This window comes from Bubalus kerabau, chromosome 4 (genome assembly GCF_029407905.1).
Source record: "Bubalus kerabau isolate K-KA32 ecotype Philippines breed swamp buffalo chromosome 4, PCC_UOA_SB_1v2, whole genome shotgun sequence".
Taxonomy (NCBI): Eukaryota; Metazoa; Chordata; class Mammalia; order Artiodactyla; family Bovidae; genus Bubalus; species Bubalus kerabau.
The window spans coordinates 66,845,474-66,867,264 of record NC_073627.1 but is presented as its reverse complement, the minus strand read 5'-3'; the positions used below and the strand labels follow the sequence as shown (position 1 = coordinate 66,867,264).

General features: G+C 37.1%; 1 protein-coding gene across 8 annotated transcripts in view; it reads left to right on the top strand.

The window, feature by feature from the left end:
* Positions 1-18,758, top strand: part of NEK1 (NIMA related kinase 1) — a 130,891-nt gene extending 112,133 nt beyond the window's left edge. For 7 of the 8 annotated variants that reach the window (XM_055577630.1, XM_055577627.1, XM_055577629.1 and 4 more), the window contains 6 exons: positions 583-830; positions 6,331-6,473; positions 11,800-12,011; positions 13,211-13,341; positions 13,512-13,644; positions 17,526-18,758. In XM_055577630.1, the coding sequence (XP_055433605.1) occupies positions 583-830; positions 6,331-6,473; positions 11,800-12,011; positions 13,211-13,341; positions 13,512-13,644; positions 17,526-17,539 (881 nt within the window). In that variant the 3' untranslated portion in view covers positions 17,540-18,758. The remainder of the gene's footprint in view (positions 1-582; positions 831-6,330; positions 6,474-11,799; positions 12,012-13,210; positions 13,342-13,511; positions 13,645-17,525) is intronic. The other variant, XR_008713277.1, reaches the window with a different exon arrangement.
* The last annotated feature ends 3,033 nt before the right edge of the window (positions 18,759-21,791 follow it).

Here is a 21,791-nt window from a genome sequence, read left to right as displayed (position 1 = left end):
TCTTAATCCATCTATGTAGCTGCACATGGCAGAATTTCAATCTTTTTTATGGTTGCTGTACTCTGCATTTGTAAGCCTGTATTGTTTGTCAATGTGGGCAATAAAACCTTTTTGATCAGTTATCTTACTTAATGTTCAAAACAAAAAGAATTGCTTGCCAAAGCTAAGCCATTATCTGAGGACATTAAATAAGTGGTCTTATTTCTAATAGTATTAATTAAAATATAAGAAGTACAGTTTTTTAATATCTTACCTATAGAAATGAAGTTGAACTGGAACTATTAAGTATGAGTGTTTAAACAGTATTTTCTCACGTGTCTTTGGATTTGTGTCTACATTTTCTAACTTCTGATATAATGGAAGTATTTAACAAATTAAATCTCCTTTCTGATAATAAAACATACCCTGGGGTTGAAGATTATTTGTAAGGTAGTGAAATCACATACATATTTTGATTTTGGTTTTCTGATAGACATGGAGTTTCTTGCCTATAATTCATGTTAAATACTGAACTTTTTCATTATCACTTAGAAAGCTGAGTATTGTATAGACTGTTCATGTAATCTTTCCTTTATTCCACAGAACCTGGAGTGGATGATTCTCCACCCTCTAAGCGCGATATAGATAAATCTATGCAACCAGAACCATTTTTCCATAAAGTGGTTTATTCTGAGCATCTGAAAGCAGTTTCTCAGGTTCAGTCAATTCTCTGTTCACCAGAAGAATCCTTTCCACTTCGATCTCACTCTGATTCACCACCAAGAAATAAAAAACAGAATTCCTTGCTGATTGGACTTTCAACGGGTCTATTTGATGCAAACAACCCAAAGGCAAGTATGTTCCTCAAATGGAAAACTATCCATTTGATAACATTTCACATTTATTATTTTTCTTTGATAAACTATAATATTGACGGTGTTTTTCTTTTTATCTATTTATTTTTTTACTTTTTGACCCTGACATGTTGCATGTGGAATCTTAGTTCCCTGATCAGGGGTAGAATCTGTGCCCCACTTCAGGGGCATCAGGGAGCCTTAACCTCTGGACCGCCAGGAAATTCCCCAAAGTTCTTTTTTTTCAATGTTAAGTCATTCTGTGCTTGTCCTTTTTTCTGTTAAAGGAAATTCTTCTTAATCTTTGGAGCCTAACCTCCCTCAGCCTCTCGAGGAAGCTGTCTCTTTTTTCTTCTCTGGCCTGTGTTGTGAACTTCTTTCTCTGAGATGGGCCATTCCGTCCACACCCACACTCTGATGGTTCCCATCGTGAACGGTAAACTTCCATGAGCTCACATCCCCCTCAGCTCACACCCCACAGCTTTTTGTTGTGTCTTTGCTTTTTCCCTTCTCCTCATTTCCCAGTACATCATAGTGTGGCTGTGAGCCACTCCTCCATTGAAGCTGCTGCTGCCAAGATCATCACTTACCAGCAGATCTCCTATGCTCTTTTCTTTCAACAGTTGAAATATACTCTTCTTTTATAATTATTTTATCTGTTGCCTTCTGGCATATCTTGTGTCACTCTCCAGTTTCCTTTCCTTGACTGCTACTAACAGATCTCCTTAAGAGGGTGTAGATTCTTCTGTCGTTGGGTGAATTGTTCTGTCAATGTCAAGAATTAAGTCCATTGTTGGTGTTCATGCTTTCTTTGTCTTTACTGATTTTTTTTTTTTTTTTTTGGTCTTTAATACTTTCACATTAACTCTTAGTTGCTGAGAATAGAATATTGAAATTTTTAACTAGTATAATCATGTGTTTCTTCTTTCAGTTCTGTCAGCTTTTGCTCTATGTATTTTGAAGCTCTGTTATTGAGTGAGTAAGAATTTAGTTTTGTTCTGTTTTCTGGATGAATTGATATATTTATTGTTAGGAAGTCTCTCTGTGGGATAGTGTGATTCAAGTCTTCTGTATCCTTTCTTCTCTTTCTGTTTGTTTATCAATTACTGGGAAAGCACTGTTGAAATTTCCAGTCAATTGAATATAAATTAATAATATCTTCTTAATAAATTGACCCCTTTATGATTATGAAATGACTCACTCTATCCCTAGACCTACACCTTTGTTCTGAAATATACTTTGCCTCCTGGTTTTAATATAGTCATTCTAGCTTCCTTATGCTTAGTGTTTACAAGGAACAGATTTTTACATCCTTTATTTTTTAATTTTATTTTTGTGCAAGGTTATTTATTTACTTATTGGGTGATCTGGGGTTTGTTGGTACACACAGGCTTTCTCTAGATGTGGTGAGTGGGGACACTCTTCCTTGCAGTTCGTAGACTTCTTATTACAGTGGCCTCTCTTGTTGCACAGCACGGGCTCCTGAGGCAGGCTTCAGTAATTGTGACACACAGGCTTAGTTGTTCCGCATCATGTGGAATCCACCCAGACTGGAATCGAACCTGTGTTCCTTGCATTGGCAGGTGAATTCCTAATCACCGGACCATGATGGAAGTCCCTACATCCTTTCCTTTTAATCAGACTTATTTCATACAGATTTTTTGTACTTGTCATGTAGTTGAGTCTTGCTTATTAACCATATGACAGTCATTTAATCAAAGTGGTTGGGTCATTTATATTTAATGTAATTTTTGACATTATCAATATGATTGAATTAAACTTATCATTTTGCTATTTGTTTTCTATTTGTCTCATTTCTTTTTGGTTCCTTTTTTGCTTTTATTCTCCCTTTTTGATTGAGTTTTTTAGTGTTTTATCTCTACTGTTTGCTTTTGGTAGACTTCTCAGTTTTCAGTATACATCTTTAGATTATCATGGTCTCTATTCAAATAATATTATGCCACTTCATTTATAGCATCAGAACCTTACAACAGTACATTTCCATTTCCACTCTCTTGCCTGTCCTTTGCCTGTGGAATTCTCATGTATTTTATTTCTTCATGTATGATAAATTCCATAATACATTTCTATATTTTTGCTTTAAGCATTCTATTATCTTTTAGAGAAAGTAAAAATTATGACAGGAAGTCTTTTATATTTACATGTTAACCATTCTTCATCACTTACTGTAGAATTTGAAGATATTTGGGTTCAATTCCTGGGTCAAGAGAATCCCGTGGAGGAGGAAATGGCAACCCACTCCAGTATTCTTGCCTGGGAAATTCCATGAACAAAGGAGTCTGGCGGGCTCCAGTCCATGGGGTTTCAAAGAGTCAGACACAGCTGAACGACTGAGCACATACACATTATTTTTCTATCACTTTAAAAAATTCGTTAACGCCTCTTAGGTAGCCCTGTTGGTAATGAATTTTTTTCAACTTTTATTTTAAAACATTTTAATTTTACTTTTACTTTGAAGGAGCATTTCCACTAGATCTAGACTTAGACTGTCTTCTTGGCTGCATTGTTTCTGATAGGAAACACCATATATAAAGTGGCAGCTTTCATAAGACAGTTATAACAGTATCAGTAGAATTGAAAGTGTAACACATAAATGATTATTGAAGGTAAATTTGTAATGAGTCAGGAAAAAGTAGTTTAAAGATGAGATCTTCTCACAATCTGAGGTACATAAGGATAGACACTAGGTTGCCCAATGGAAAACCTGCTTGTCCTTCCCACTGCTAAGTTGCTTCAGTCGTTTCCGACTCTGCAACCTCATAGACAGCAGCCCACCAGGCTCCCCCGTCCCTGGGATTCTCCAGGCAAGAACACTGGAGTGGGTTGCCATTTCCTTCTCCAATGCAATAAAGTGAAAAGGGAAAGTGAAGTCGCTCAGTCATGTCCGACTCTTAGCGACCCCATGGACTGCAGCCTACCAGGCTCATGGGATTTTCCAGGCAAGAGTACTGGAGTGGGGTGCCGTTGCCTTCTCCGGTCCTTCCCACTAGACCTTCCTTATCTAATGGGATAGTGAATAAGGGCTTGAGAGAGACCAGATGTGTTCCACTGATACTTTCTCAAATGGGCAGTAGAGTGGAAGACTGATCTCTATAAAAACTTGAGAATTTCTTGCCTTGGTACAGCAAATACAGAGTCAGGGGAAGTATTAATGTACAGTTCACAAAGAGCACAAGTGCCTTAAATGTCTTCTTTTGATTTGCTAAACTATCGGTTCTTAGATAATGTCCATAATTTTTGCCTTTGTTAAGTGTTCATGATGTTTTGATGTTTTAATTCCATTTTTAGCCTTGTTTATGGGTTGAAGTGAGCAAATATTTGTAGAAGCTATTTTGAGGGTTTAGTGTTATAGTTGAATTGCAATAGGTAGACATTAAACAAATGTGCTCATCATGAACAATTTTGTAGTATAGTTGGGGAATAATACAAAATTTTATATGAAAAATACTATAGATGAAAAACTGAGTTGATAGAATTAAGTAGCATTTCATGTGAAGTTCTAATTAGTGTAACTAGCACTTAATTCATTCACTTTTTACATGGTTGTCTTCATTGTCAAGAAAAAATAGAACCAAGGATGAGAAATCCAAAAGAACTGCATTTTTAAAAATGTTTTGAGGTTTTCTAAAACTTTGCTTTCCATAAAGATGAGATCTTCTCACAATCTGAGAGGATTTATAATGGTACCAAATGTTTGCTGCATAAATTATGCTACAAAAAATTGTGGAAAAAATTAGTCTAACTAGAAATGAAGTAAGATTTCAGGCAACATGTTCTGGATTAGTAGCTATTTTCAGGAGGATTTCTTTCTGTGGATGTCAGAACTATAGAATATTATTGAAACAGTATGAAAAAGATCTAGTAGACTCAGAATTACAGAACTAAAAGTGTTCCTATATAAAATTCTTCTGTATGAAGATGAATGAAGATGAATATCCTACCAGAAACAGTGATAGTCTGTCAGAAAAGACTGTGAATATTAGGATTTTAAATACAGGACCTGTAGGAACTGTTGGATTGATGAGTGTGTAAACCTGTTCCGAGAGGTACATACCTCTTGAAATTTCTTTCTAATTCTGTTATTTTGTGTTGGGCTATGAAGTTTATTTAATGAAGTTGATTTTAATGAAGGAAACTAGAATTGAGGTGATTTTACCAGGGCTAAAATTTATTTCAGCTTAAAAAATACTGTGTCCCTTTGTGTGGTCCCCTTGTATTTAAATATATAATGCATATATGCTGTTTGTTTTTATTGATCAGCATGTATCTGGGTAAACTGTTACTGGCTGCATGTTTTGCAGCCTCTGGGTTTCTAATATACGTGGCTCAAACCATTAGAAGAACAAAGAAGTCAAGTATAAATTCTGCTGACAGTACCATTGTTAAATATTTTAACCAGGCAGTATGTATCTGTACCATCTTGTACCATATAACCATTTTTTTCCTCTTGTGTGCTGTAATATGTAAATTATCTTCAAATAATAGAAATCTATTCTTTTTTATTCTCAAAAGCAGTTTGTACCAGTAGATTTGGCCAAGTACATACCTTTTCTTACTCAGTTAACATTGTGTGTTCTGCACAGTCTCCCATCTGGTGTTTGAATCTTATCTGGGCCTTAACAGTCATGTTTCAGGTCTTACAGATCCTGTAGGGTTGACCCAGCCCTGAGACTGACTTCTCTAGATGTGTGTATCATAGCCCTGTCTGTCCTTCACTCTGATTGTTGAGAGTGCTGGACAGGGGCTATTCCTATTATTCTGGCTGTGTGCAGCACTAATGCACATTTTAAGTACCTCCACTGTGCTGTTCTTTCTCATCTCAGTGTGCTCAGTTCCTCTTCACCCTGTTGCTCCCGGTGCTTCTCAGCGTGAACATCGAGTGCCTGTCTTTCCAGCTGTCTTTTCTGGTGGGAAGGGTACCACTCGCAGTCCATTGCTCAGGGAGGCAATAGTGGGAATTTCTTTGCTCTAATTGAAGGCCTCTGATTTAATCAGTGTTGACCAGTAAGATAAAGTAATAGAAAGGGTAACCAGTTTGTGTGGGATGGTGCTTAGCCAGTTTGGACAAAAGCACACAGAGCATCTTGGACAGTGTACTTTTCAGAAAGTGAAAGGAAGAATCAGCAGACATGCCATGGCAGAGGGATGGAGAGCCGTGAGTGAGAAAGTCCTGACCCAGCTCCAGCTCCACTCCACGTGTGCTCCCCAGATAAAGACCCTCTGTGACTTATAAAGGCCACTTCTCAGAGAAACCCAAGCAGAACTCACTCACAGGCTTAGTTTCATCTTTGATAAAATACTGAGCTAAAGTTTAAGAGAAGTAGATTCTCAGCTTAGATTGAGAAGCTTTTAGCTCTAAACGGGTGGTTGATGCATATATATATATTATTACTAGCTCCAGTTTTCTAATTTTTTCCTCTCATTTTAATTTTCTCACTGTCTCACTCCTAATAAGAAATCTGTTGCTTTTTTTCAGATGTTGCGGACATGTTCACTTCCAGACCTCTCCAAACTGTTCAGAACACTGATGGATGTCCCCACTGTGGGAGATGGACGTCAGGACAATCTTGAAATGGAAGATGAGCATGTTAAGGAAGGGCCGTCAGACTCTGAGGACATGTGAGCACAAATACCTTTAGATACCAACTCTAACAGAATTTCTGAGTGTACACATGTTCTAGACAGGGTGACCCCGCCACACTTTTCAAGCATGATCTGTAGCTGACCTTTCACTACTCCTTTAACTTTTTAGAACATATTTAAAGTACAGTGAAGTAAACTTTGGTATGTGTGTCTGCCTCTAAATACTGTAAGTTAACTTCACTTGAGGAATGTAAGGACATGGTCACCATTGTGTTCTCCGCCATTTTTATTCTTTTTAGTTTTATTTTTTATTTATTAATTTTAATTAATTATTCATTAACTTTAATTTTATTAATTAATTTTTGCCTTTGCTGGATCTTTGTTGCTGCACGTGGGCTTTCTCTAGTTGTAGCGAGCAGGGGCTACTCTTCATTGAGGTGTGAGTACTTCTCATTTTAGTGGCTTCTCTTATTATGGAAATGGCCTCTAGGGCCATGGTTTCATTAGTTGTGACTCATGGGCTTAGTTGCTTCACAGCATATGGGATCTTCCTGGACCAGGGATTGAACCCATGTCACCTGCATTGGCAGTGGATTCTTAGCCACTGGAGCACCAGGAAGTTCTCTGTGTTATTGTGCCCTGAGTACCCATCACAATGCTTGACATGGCTGGTGCTTCACTGAGTGAATGTCAATAAGCTGATGACTGTTTGTAGTGTGAGGCCACATGGTGCAGGGACTGCAGTGGGAAACTGGAAAGCGCTCACTGCTCTTCCCCAGGGAGATGCCAGAAAGCTCTGTCCACACATCTCTGCTGGGTGTGACTCCAAACCACAGCAATGGGGAGTTAGCAGGTGAAATGGGGTGTGTGTGTGTGTGTGTGTGTGTGTGTGTGTGTGTGTGTGTGTGTATGTGTTTGCATACACACACACATACTCCCATGTGAGTTCTACATGTAACTTAATTGCTTTCACAAAATTCCCTCCTTATTGATTCCTGATGAATCTTACTTAAGCCTGGAGGAAAATTTAACCAACACTTCTAAAAGCGGCAGGAACTGGCAGTGCCTAGACAGTAACACCCTTCACCTCCCCTGATGCCAGTCAGCCTGCTCAGCATCTGACACATGCTGCTGACCTTTTGGGGAAATAAAACCAGAGAGGTTGAGAAGTGTATTCAAGTCATCAGGAAAGTAGGTTGCCAAATGTTACTGTTTTTATTATTTATTTTTTGATCTTTTGAAATTTCAGGCCAGTTCAGTTCAAGTCACTCAGTCGTGTCTGACTCTTTGTGACCCCATGGAATTTAAGTTTCTCCTTTTTACCTCGGCCTTTCCATAGAAAGAATGTATGTTTTGATCTGATTGAAAGCTTGGTACCAGTCTCACAATTTTTATCCCTATAATTCTTGAGCCAAGACCACTGTATCTGATGCATTTTGTTTTCTCTTTTTGTTTTTCTTAAGGCTTGCCTGTTAGTTTTTAAATTTTTTTTTTTTTTTTTTTTTTTTTTAAAGGGGAACACATGTATACCTGTGGCAGATTCATTTTGATATTTGGCAAAACTAATACAGTTATGTAAAGTTTAAAAATAAAATAAAATTTAGTTTTTAAATTTTTAACCAGACTTTATCTTTTCAAGGTTGACTTTTGAATTCCTTGGTGGTCCAGTGGTTAGGACTCCACGTTTTTACTGCCGGGGCCCAGGTTTAATCCCTGTTTGGAAACTAAGATCCCACAAGCCATGCAACATAGCAAGCAAAAAATAAAAGTTGACTTTTTTTCATATAGAGTTCTGTAGATTTTAGCTGGTACCCTCAAAATTTGGAAGAAAAGTCACCTTTTTATCTTTGCTTCTGCTTGGCTATGGTTGCTCATTAAGCACTTTATGTTGTATTTTTATTAAGCCAGTTGGAGAACAGGGCAACATTTCAGCACCTCTGTGGTTGACAAAATCCTGGGTAACAGTATTCTTCCAAAAAATTTTTGTAAGTAATCAATTTCTATCGGAGTAGCTATAGCTTATTTACGGATATTCTTTTAATTACTGGTTGATAATTTTATTTTCAAAGTTAGAAGCTTTTAATATTATTTTGAAAATTTGAAAACTAAGTTTTTTCCAAGAAAGTTACTCCATATATAGGGAAATTTGACTTGACATTTTTCTTTGGGAAACATATTTCTTGATCCAAACTTTATATGTTCATTTATCCAAAAAATCTACTAAAAAGAAAATTCAGGACCAGATTTTAAAGTCCCCAAGACAGTTTTTTCAGTGCTCGTATCATAAAAGATCTTAATCTTCTTAATAAAAGGGAAAAGTTGGCTTAAAATTCAACATTCAAAAAACGAAGATCATGGCATCCGGTCCCATCACTTCATGGCAAATAGATGGGGAAACAATGGAAACAGTGACAAACTTTATTTTCCTGGGCTCCAAAATCACTGCAGATGATGACTGCAGCCATGAAATGAAAAAATACTTGCTCCTTGGAAGAAAAGCTATGACCAACCTAGTTCAGTTCGGTTCAGCTGCTCAGTCGTGTCCGACTTTTTGCAACCCCATGAATCGCAGCACGCCAGGCCTCCCTGTCCATCACCAACTCCCGGAGTTCACTCAGACTCACGTCCATCGAGTCAGTGATGCCATGCAGCCATCTCATCCTCTGTTGTCCCCTTCTCCTCCTGCCCCCAATCCCTCCCAGCATCAGAGTCTTTTCCAATGAGTCAACTCTTCGCATGAGGTGGCCAGAGTACTGGAGTTGCAGCTTTAGCATCATTCCTTCCAAAGAAATCCCAGGGCTGATCTCCTTCAGAATGGACTGGCTGGATCTCCTTGCAGTCCAAGGGACTCTAAAGAGTCTTCTCCAACACCACAGTTCAAAAGCATCAATTCTTTGGCTCTCAGCTTTCTTCACAGTCCAACTCTCACATCCATACATGACCACTGGAAAAACCATAGCCTTGACTAGACGGACCTTTGTTGGCAAAGCAATGTCTCTGCTTTTGAATATGCTGTCTAAGTTGGTCATAACTTTCCTTCCAAGGAGTAAGCGTTTTTTAATTTCATGGCTGCAGTCACCATCTGCAGTGATTTTGGAGCCCAAAAAAACAAAGTCTGACACTGTTTCTACTGTTTCCCCATCTATTTCCCATGAAGTGATGGGACCAGATGCCATGATCTTAGTTTTCTGAATGTTTAGCTTTAAGCCAACTTTTTCACTCTCCTCTTTCACCTTCATCAAGAGGCTCTTCAGCTCCTCTTCACTTTGTGCCATAAGGGTGGTGTCATCTGCATATCTGAGGTTATTGATATTTCTCCCGGCAATCTTGAGTCCAGTTTGTGCTTCCTCCAGCCCAGTGTTTCTCATGATGTACTCTGCATATAAGTTAAATAAGCAGGGTGACAATATACAGCCTTGACGTACTCCTTTTCCTATTTGGAACCAGTCTGTTGTTCCATGTCCAGTTCTAACTGTTGCTTCCTGACCTGCATATAGGTTTCTCAAGAGGCAGGTCAGGTGGTCTGGTATTCCCATCTCTTTCAGAATTTTCCACAGTTTATTGTGATCCACACAGTCAGAGGCTTTGACATAGTCAATAAAGCAGACACAGATGTTTTTCTGGAACTCTCTTGCTTTTTTGATGATCCAGCGGATGTTGGCAATTTGATCTCTGGTTCCTCTGCCTTTTCTAAAACCAGCTTGAACATCTGGAAGTTCACGGTTCACATATTGCTGAAGCCTGGCTTGGAGAATTTTGAGCATTACTTTACTAGCGTGTGAGATGAGTGCAATTGTGCGGTAGTTTGAGCATTCTTTGGCATTGCCTTTCTTTGGGATTGGAATGAAAACTGACCTTTTCCAGTGCTGTGGCCACTGCTGAGTTTTCCAAATTTGCTGGCATATTGAGTGCAGCACTTTCACAGCATCATCTTTCAGGATTTGAAATAGCTCAACTGGAATTCCATCACCTCCACTAGCTTTGTTCATAGTGATGCTTTCTAAGGCCCACCTAGACAGCATATTAAAAAGCAGAGACATTACTTTGCAAACAAATGTCTGTCTAGTCAAAGCTATGGTTTTTCCAGTAGTCATGTATGGGTGTGAGAGTTGGACCATAAAGAAAGCTGAGTACCGTAGAATTGATGCTTTTCAACTGTGGTGTTGGAGAATACTCTTGAGAGTCCCTTGGACTGCAGTGGTACCTAGCAGATTTGCCTGGTATGTTAGTATGATAATGAAATGCTAAACTAAATGCTCTGAGAAGGATGATCCAAAAGATTAAATACTCTCTCTCTTCCTCATTCTGATGAGATCATGACATTTGCTTTTCTGTAGCTGCTGCAATGTCAAAGTATAGGTGTTTGTACACATAAGTACAAAATAAAGATATTTCTGCATTAAAAATTATTTTTCTGTTAATGAAAGTTTTGTATAAGGTCTCATAATAATATTATTTTAGTTCTTCAATATAAACTTGTTTATTTCATTAGAGTCTAAACTTCAAGAAAGGCCTTCATCAGTCTTGTGTTCTGTTTAATATTGCTTTTCTGCAAGTTGAAATCCTCAATATGGGTCCCTCGTCTTTCAGAGGACTTCATGCATCTAGCATTCGAATTAACTCTTAGTCTACAGGTTTTTCCATTTGCTTGCCTCAAGGAGAGAGAGACTAGCTCCTCAGGAATGGAGCTGCTGAGTGCTTCTGGGATCTTGAAGAAGTGAGCAGAAGGCCTAGCACTAAGTCTCGTATTTGTCATTTATTGACTGTCTGGCTTTGACAAGTCACTTGAGCACTTTGATTCATAGTTCTCATGTTTCTAAAGTGAGTTTTGTGTGGATAAAATTTAAATAATAGGATAAACCGCTTTAGAAATTAAGGCGTTATATGAATGTAAGGTATTACTTGTGTAAATCAGTTCATTTCCACATTTGTAATTGAATGAAAGCAGAAGAGGGCATGACCCCTCACCTCCACCCCAGTGAGATTGGTGCGTAGCTGTCATACATCCACACCAAGATTTTGCTGAACCTTTAAAACTATATGAAAATAGAATATTTAGTCTGGCCCTTAAATGTTGAAACATTTTTTAAAACTTAAGGAATTAATAATGTTGATAGTTACATGATTCTCTTTGATGAATCAGGACAGCTTTATATAAGCCATCTTTTGGCTTATGTATTCCAGAACATGTGTTGTATACTTTATCAGTTGTGTGAATACTTATTTCCTTTGTTAAATACTACTAATAGGTGTTTTCCAGATCACGAGTATTTTAAGTGGAAAGGAGTGTGTGCATATCGAATTGAAGTAAAATTTCAGAATAAAGAAAAGTTTTGGTGATATTGTAGTTTTTAAATTACAGTGTGTTTGAAGAGGCTGACACAGACTTACAGGAGCTCCAAGCCTCCATGGAGCAGCTGCTGCGGGAGCAGCCAGGGGAGGACTACAGTGAAGAGGAGGAGTCGGGCTTGAAGACCAGTGATGATGCCGAGCAGGCCGCCAACGGCACGGACGCGGGCGAGGAGGACGACAACCCCAGCAGCGAGAGCGCCCTCAATGAGGAGTGGCACTCGGGTGCGTGGTGGCCCTGACATTGAACCGAGTGTCTCTCTCTGACCTCTGACACAAGCCACTTCCAGCCTTGAATAAGACTGACTCTGCTCTGCATCCCTGACTCTCTTTCTCACAGTGTGCATGCATTGTTGCTCCATTTCTTTTCCACTAAAATATGGCTCAGTGGTAAGGAACCCACCTGCCAGTGGAGGAGACGTGGGTTCCAGCCCTGGGTCAGGAAGATCCCCTGGAGAAGGAAATGGTAACCCACTCCAGTATTCTTGCCTGGGGAACCCCATGGACAGAGGAGTCTGGTGGGCTATTAGAGTCCATGGGGTCGCAAAGGACTGGACATGAGTTAATGACTAAACAATAACAACAACAAAGTATGGAAATGCTTTTTTGAAGCATTTTTATTCTGTTATTCTTCACTTCTTGACTTATTTTCCTGGTAATAAAAATGGTAACTTAATTTTCTTAGCTGTTTGTGTTTTACAAAGGGCTTCCACATATAGTGCTCAACCAGCAGGATTAAACTAAACACAGTTTTTAAAGCCTTGATACTTTGTTTTTGATTTGCAAACATTCCTTATTCATATCATTGACCCTAAGATGCACAGAAAAATTGTGTATTTAAACAGTGATTTATTTGAGAAGAACAGATAATGTGAAAAGGAATAATATTGTATTAATTTTCCTTTTATTATAATTTTTCAAATTACTTTGGTTGAGCATGTACATGACATAAAACTTATAAAGCACTTATAATCCTTTTTAGATGCTTTCCAAGTTTTATGATACGTATCTTACGTCATCTGCATGCTCTTTCATGTTTTGCCCCATATTTAATATCAAGTTTTTAAAAATAGTAGTTAGGATTGGTTGCCTCAGTATAGAATATATGGGTATGCTTTTTCCTTTTTTTAAAAACTCAAGTAGCTGACATCTCTTAGAATGTTTTTATTCTTAATCTGATTTACTGCTAATGTCTGTGAAAGAAAACATTTCTAAAGTATCATTGTTATTAAGACATTTATATATACATATGTTGGTTAACTATATACACGACAAGTATTATAGTGACAGAAACTTTATATTGAAAGTATATTGAAAGTACAAGTAGTCTATCCCAGTCACGGGAGTAGAATCAGTCATGGCAAGAATTATTTTATTCAGTCTTCTAAATCATGAAATGTCTTCTTTTTATTTATGTGTTTTAGATAACAGTGATGGGGAGATAACTAGTGAATGTGAATACGATAGTGTCTTTAATCATTTAGAGGAACTGAGGCTTCACCTGGAACAGGAAATAGGCTTCGAAAAGTTCTTTGAGGTTTATGAAAAAATAAAGGCAAGTAAAATGTCAGCTAAAACATTTAATTTAATTGTGAAATCTTCTGTGTTTGAATTAGTAGTGAAATGGCAGTGATTTTTATTGATCAGTAGACTTACTGGAAATAATAAAGCCTCCAATTAGAGAAGGTTAACATTCAAATATTTATATTTGGAAATTTGGTATAGGCTGTTCATGAAGACGAAGATGAAAATATTGAGATTTGTTCAACAATAGTTCAGAATATTTTGGGAAATGAACATCAGCATCTTTATGCCAAGATTCTTCATTTAGTCATGGCAGATGGAGCCTATCAAGAAGGTAAGATTTCCTCACATCCTTATATTTTAAATAAATTTGCAAAAAATGAAATGACAAATGTAAACTGATTAGATTATATCACATGCATTTTGTGAAATATGTATTGGAATTATATTAATATCTAGTACTTTTAAGCAATTAACTGTATAAGGATACTACTTGGATTCTGGGATAAACTTTTATTGGCTTGTTTTTTAAGTCAATAATTTGCAAGTAATGTTTGAACTGAGATTTTTAAAAAGCCTCCTTTTTGGACAGCTCTAGAAATTAGAATACTTTCTTATCAAGGAGGTGGAATTAAATTTTTAGACACATATGTAAAATTTCTCCTAAATAGTACCAAATGTAATGTCTTCTGTTGACAGTAAGTGCAGTTCATCTATCATGATTTGAGTGTAAACCGTTTTTATATTTCAAAAATATTTACTTGTAGAATCACTCAGAATGTGTTGACTTTATTAAAAGTTATTAAAGAATATTTTTTCTCATTCACTTGGTCATGGCAGAGCACTAAGCATTGAACCTAGAGACCAGAGTTATAGTCCCGATTCTATGACAAGCTGGTCATGTAACAGGAAGTGATTTATTTTGTCTCAAATTAGTTTCATTTGCTATCAGATGGAGCATGACCTCCCATCTCATGCACTGTGATGGGTTTTCAGAGTGTTTATGAAGGCTCCTGGGTGCCTGGCACTTCATTTTTGTGGCCAGTGAAGGGCATGGTCTACTTACATGTTGTATACCATTTCCTTAGGAAAAAGACATAGGAAAGAAGGTGTAAAGCCATACATAAAATGCTCATCCTGAAATGTTTTCAGTGCAGTAGGGGCTAGAGAAGGGAGGTTGGATTGGGAGAAATGAAAAGAGACGTAGAGGATGTGACTTGTGGGGAAAAGAACAAAACAGCGATTACTGACTGTGTTAGGATAGACTGACCATACTAGGAGCTTCCTGTGGAAAATTAGTCTTTGTGATGAGACACTGTGACATGTTTAAGACACATGGATGAAACCAGTGAAGGATTTAGAAGTGAAAGGACAATGTAGTGGAAGAAGCACTTTGTGGTGAGAAGTCTGGCCATGGTGCCATGTGTTGCCAGCTGCAGTGAGATGGGAAGGAGCACTTGATGGAAATGGTAGAGGTATTTGGGCATGAGGAGGTGAGAACTTGGACTGCATGTTCAGAGGAGTGCTCAGATGACATATTTCAGAGGTAGGATTTTATTAAAATATGTGGTATTTGGACTCATGAAAAATTAAGTTTGCTAAAATCGGAATTCAAGAGTCTTTTATTTTGGGAGAGACTTTATAATTATGTAGACTTATTTACATTGACTATAAGCTCAGCAAAAAATCTTTCTTGAATTACTTTAATGGAGGTAAAAGTCTTGTTAAAATTCCAACTAGAAAATCTTTCAGGTACAGTAAGTAGTCTTACAGCTTTAAAACCCACTGCATTTTCATTACTTTTCTTCATAAGCCCACAGAGTAACTGCCAGGGCCATTAGTGGCAAGGAACCAATTGAATGTAAACCAACTTCCTTTATAACAGTTCGTGCTACTTGTGTGCCTGATTATGTAGTAGTTAAGAATTATCACAGATAGGCACAAACAATCATGTTTTATACTCTCAGTGGTTGCTATGGAACCTGTCAATGGAAATTTAAGGGATCTCTTCTTTATTAAAAAAAAGAAGTCAGTGGACAATAATACCACTTAGGGGAAAAAATACAAGAACGTACTTATCCAAATAAATATTTACTATCTTCGAAGCAAAGATACAGACTTATTCTAATGAAGATACTCCATTACACAAAATATCTTGAAACTTCTCTTTCATAAATTCCCTGACATCTTATATACCATATTCTTTTGATCATCTTTCTTGATACACATCCATTCTGAGAGCTTTCAGTTTTTTTGAGAAAAGCTTAAAGTTACTTGTAATCAAGTTTAGTAAATAAAGTAGGTAATCAAGATAAATAATATGTGATCTTTTTGTTTTAAGTATCTTACCATGCAGTAATGAACCTAACTTTTATAGTGAGTTTAAAAACAGATTCTGAATATTTTGAACAAGAAAGTGAAAGTGAAAGTAGCTCAGTCATGTCCAGCTCTTTACGACCCCATGTACTATACAGTGGGAAGCCTTTCCGTTCTCCAGGGAATCTTCCTAACCCAGGGATCAAACCCAGGTTTCCTGCATTGTGGGCAGATTCTTTACCAGCTGAGCCACAAGGGAAGCCCATTTTGGACAAGAATTCATTTCTAAAAATATTTGTCACAATTAATATTATTACTTTAAAGGTATGATTTGTAGACAGAAGTTGAGGATTTAAAATGTTGATGCTTAATTTGGCCATAGAAATTTTCATAAGATTTATTTATATTCTATCTTGTTCAGCCAAAAAAGGTTTGACTACATTATATATAGTACACTGTGTATACATACATATATATACATATATACACATACATACATAGAGAAGAAGATGAAATTAAGTTAAAAACAAGTGTTTGGAAAAGTCAACATATTAGGCAAATGAGTGCAAGCAATATAATATTAAGCCAAGTTGAAGTAGGAACACAAACTCATAGTCAAAGAATCTACAATTTGGGAAAATAATAATCAGCACCAATTTGGTGCTGATCTTGGTAGCAAAGCAGGAAACCTAATTAATTAGCCTAATTAATTACTTGAGACAAAATGTGTCAGTTACTCAGAGGACAGTGTTTCCTGGAATTGAAACAAGGAACAATGTCCAGTGATTCTTGAAAAGAGCAAACTATGATAGTGTTCCTCCAACTGAAGTAACATGTGAATTCCTCTAAAAAGGAAAATACTTTTTCAGACTCCAAGAATCTAAGTCCATAGACCTCAGTGAAAAACTCGTCTTAGTCTTTGAAAATGTCTGTCCATTGTGAATTACTGTTATGGAACATGTGGTTTTTTTCTATATATAAATAATTATTTTTTATCAAAATGAAAATATAAACATTATCTGACACTTGTATATTCTTGACTTATTTGAGATCATGAACTCCATTTTATGAAACAGTCCTATAATAGACTGAAAGCATGCTCAGTAACTTTTACAATATTTGGATCTCATGGGGCCCTTTCCATATGGCATATGGAAGTTAATGGCATGAGGCCAGAAAAATGATTGCATTTGAGTGAATCTATGGAGAGTATCAAACTAGTTCTGTTCATATTCAGACTCTTCATCCTTCAGGTTAAATTAAGCAGTCTGTTTAATTTATTCCTTAGTGTTTTTTAGGCTAATGAAAAATTGGAGATAACCACAATGTCTTTAAACATAAATGGTTAATTTAAATACACTATATCCAAAAAATACTACACAGCCATTGAAACTGTCATGGAACTTACCCATAATTTATTCTTTTTCAATGCTTTATTGTAAAATTTTTATGATACGAAAACGTTGAAACCGTTTTACAGTTACCTCACATATGTCCACCACCTAGATTCTGCCATTAAGCATTTTATAATCTTCCTTTATCCCTTATTTATCCACCTTTCCATCCATTACGTGTTTTAAAGGCAAAAAGTCGTGTCTCACAACTGCATTGTTGTAATTTTTTAAAGCGTATTTGTGTATGCATAGTAAAGCAGTCTGGAAAGTTTTATATAAAGTTATTAGCCTTGGTTGTCTTTGGCTTATAGATGATTTTTGCTTCCCACTTAATTCTTTATTATATTGTTTGCATGTTTTATAAGGAGTGTGTGATATTATAATAAAAATTCCAGACATTAAGGCTGTTTTTCTTTAGCGTGACCAAAAAATGACTTTTTTACCAAGTAAATACATAGAGCTTGATTTTCAGCGAGTGAGTTAAATTTCTTTCCTTTTTCTACAGATAATGATGAATAATCCTCAGAACTTTCATTAACTATCAGCTGAATGAGAGCATTTAAATTTTGGTTCATCAGAATAACAAGCTTCAGTGGGAAATGTAGCAGTGTTTACAAATGAAATATTAGATTTCAGATGGGCATGCTGACTATATGAAAATGATGGAAAAACATGCCATTTTTCAATTAAGATTCTAGTTTTATATCTATTTTGTTTGTTGAGTTATAGTTACTTCTTACAGAATATGTAAGTCATCCAACCAAAGTTTTAAGACACAGTGATTCTGACTTGACTCAATGGCTTTGAAGAAGATGAATCATGTAGCAGGGTAACTTCGACTTTCAGCAGATGTCTTTGAGTTGGAAGAATTACTTCTGTTTTGAAAAACCTACCAACAGTTTTTTATTTATGCATTTAAACATGACTCTCTTTTTCTGTCTACTTGTCATCTCCAGCAATTCTGGGTTAAATAACCTTTTCAAGGGCTATATTTAAATCTTTATTTTTCAAAGATGGACCTTCCAACCTTAAAACATATTTTCTCAATCCTTTTTCAACCAGTGTGTCTCCTGAACTAGCTCAACCAAAACAGGATACCGAAAGAGTCTTAGAAATCATTGAAAGATTTGATTATGAAAGAATAGCTAACATGTATTTCCTGATAATTACAAAGTTGGTTCATTAGTTCCATTTTTACTTGAGGACCAGAACCAGGAAGTTTACCTTTAAACTTAGTCTGTGGACTTGAACACTGACCTAGCATATAGCATAAAGTTGCCCTTTTTGTTTTCAACTTTCTCTCATGCATGTGCTTTTTAATTTAAATGCAAAGGAGAAAGGAATCGTTTTTACTTTAACACTGTGACAATTTTGGTAACTAGTATTCCAAAGTGGGGAAATGTTCACCTCTTTTAATTACATTATGAGGAGATTTAGTTATATCATTAAGACAGTGGTCATACAGCTTCAGTGGCAGTATGCCAGGTAGTACATCATTAGAGATGTCTGAAGTTCAGATGCTTTTTGTAATAAAAGCAGAATATTGGAAACCCTGAGAACAAAACAGTCTGATTGACATAATATATAATTTGAACCATAAAATCTTATCTTGCAGCACTATCAGTACTCTGCTGAATTTATTATGTATATTATTTCTAACATCCAGAACTAAATACTTGATTTTTATATGTTTGTTTATTTTATGATGTTACTATTAAATTTTTATTATCGACCTGAAGTACACTGTTGGTGTCTTTTATTTATTAGCACTATATTCAATAGGGTGCTTTTACAAAGAACTTACAATTCTCGATCATTTTACCGAAGATTTCCTTTTTTTTTTTCAATAGAAGAATATCTGAATTCTATACTATAATTCTCTACAGCCATGAATGATGAGAATGATTTGTGCATGAGTAGTTTTAAATTCTTAACTAACCTCGAAAAGCAAGTGGCAGTAGAACACAGTAGAAAGAATTGTTTAGGCATGTTTCAAAGGATGTCATCTATAGGAATAATGAATAGGATATGTGGCATCTTCAGTCAGTTGGTAGTGAGTGGATATAGGCTGTTATTACAGAAATGTCTGTACCAGTGGGAAAGAGGGTTTTTATTGTTAAATATGGTCTGCTGTAGGTGGTATAGAAGTCTTGAAGCATCTGTAGATTCATAGAATGATAGAGCAAGCAATAGCCATCAGAATAATTTACTGTTACCTGCATTTCACATCCAAGGGCACTGCATTGTCACATGAATAAATTCACTTATATAGATGGCTACAGTCAGATCATTTCTTGTCTTTACCCTGTGCTGTTAGTTACACATTCTTTTAAAATTTATCTCCTCTAAAGAGTGATAAGAAATAGATTCAATAGGAAGCAGTATACTTAGCATTAATACATAAAAGAACTCTATGGAAATGTCCTGTTTCTGGGAATAGCACACTATTCTAATTTACCTCTCTGTTTAAAACATCACATGCATGCATCTCAGTTCAGTTCAGTTCAGTTGCTCAGTCGTGTCTGACTCTTTGCGACCCCATGAATTGCAGCAGGCCAGGCCTCCCTGTCCATCACCAACTCCCAGAGTTCACCCAAACTCATGTCCATTGAGTTGGTGATGCCATCCAGCCATCTCATCCTCTGTCGTCCCCTTCTCCTCCTGCCCCCAATCCCTCCCAGCATCAGAGTCTTTTCCAATGAGTCAACTCTTCGCATGAGGTGGCCAAAGTATTGGAGTTTCAGCTTTAGCATCAGTCCTTCCAAAGAACACCCAGGACTGATCTCCTTTAGAATGGACTGGTTGGATCTCCTTGCAGTCTGAGGGACTCTAAAGAGTCTTCTCCAACACCACAGTTCAAAAGCATCAATTCTTTGGCTCTCAGCTTTCTTCACAGTCCAACTCTCACATCCAGACATGACCACTGGAAAAACCATAACCTTGACTGGACGGACCTTTGTTGGCAAAGTAATGTCTCTGCTTTTCAATATGCTATCTAGGTTGGTCATAACTTTCCTTCCAAGGAGTAAGTGTCTTTTAATTTCATGGCTGCAATCACCATCTGCAGTGATTTTGGAGCCCCAAAAAATAAAGTCTGACACTGTTTCCACTGTTTCCCCATCTCACACACTAGCAAAGTAATGCTCAAAATTCTCCAAGCCAGGCTTCAACAGTATGTGAGCCAAGAACTTCCAGATGTTCAAGCTGGATTTAGAAAAGGCAGAGGAACCAGAGATCAAAATGCCAACATCCATTGGATCATACAAAAAGCAAAAGAATGCCAGAAAAACATCTACTTCTGCTTCATTGACTATACCAAAGCCTTTGACTTGTGGATCACAACAAACTGGAAAGTTTTTAAAGAGATGGGAATTCAGACTACCTTACCTGCCTCCTGCGAAACCTGTATTCAGGTCAAGAAGCAATGGTTAGAACTGGACGTGGAACAAAGAATTGGTTCCACATTGGGAAAGGAGTACGTCGAGGCTGTATATTGTCACCTTGCTTATTTAACTTAAATGCAGAATACCTCATGTGAAATGCCAGGGTGGATGAAGCAGAAGCTGGAATCAAGAATGCCAGGAAAAATAATCAATAACCTCAGATATGCAGATGACACCACCCTTATGGCATAAAGTGAAGAGAAAGTAAAGAGCCTCTTAAGGAAAGTGAAAGAGGAAAGTGAAAAAGTTGGCTTAAAATTCAACATTCAGAAAATGAAGATCATAGCATCTGGTCCCATCACTTCATGGCAAATAGATAGGAAAACAATGGAAACAGTGATAAACTTTATTTTCTTGGGCTTCATGATTACTGCAGATGGTGACTGCAGCCATGAAATGAAAAGATGCTTGCTCCTTGGAAGAAAAGCTATGACCACCCTAGACAGCAAAGGTCTGTATAGTCAAAACCATGGTTTATCCAGTAGTCCTGTATAGATGTGAGAGTTGTACCATAAAGAAAACTGAATGCTGAAGAATTGATGCTTTTGAACTGTATTTTGGAGAAGACTCTTGGACTGCAAGGAGATCCAACCAGCCCATCCTTAAGGAAATCAGTCCTGAATATTCATTGGAACGACTGATGGTGAAGCTGAAGCTGCAGTACTTTACCTACCTGATGGGAAGAACTGACTTATTGGAAAAGACCCTGATGCTGGGAAAGATTGAAGGCAGGAGGAGACGGGGATGACAGAGGATGAGGTGGTTGGATGGCATCATCTACTCAATGAACAAGAGTTTGCGCAAACTCCAGGAGTTGGTGATGGACAGGGAAGTCTGGCATGCTGCAGTCCATGGGGTCCCAAAGAGTCAGACACAGCTGAGCGACTGAACTGAATTGATTCAAAAAAACTAAATAAAGTTGGCTTTTTATCCATAAATTAGCATGTACTCTACCCTTTATAACTTTATTGATGGATCTTTCAAGACTGCTTATGTATGTGTGTGTTTCATATACACTTGAAAACAGGTGAAGTAAGATGATGAATTGAAAGGCTGGCACTTTGAAGAAAGCCTCAACCCCAGAGATGAGTACAATATTTAAGAAAAAGTGGGCACTTCTGACTGGAGTATATGTCCAGTGCCTAACTCTTGGGTAGATCAGACTCATAGATTAAAGGGGCAAAAGTAAGGCCAAGTATCCATCATGTTGGAGGATCCTGTAGGAAATTCCATGTTAAGGTGAGGCTCCAGAAAGCTCAAGGAGACCCCCAAACTCAGGGACTGTCAGAAGACAAGAGAAAAGGACCAGAGATCCCCTCAAAGTTGTA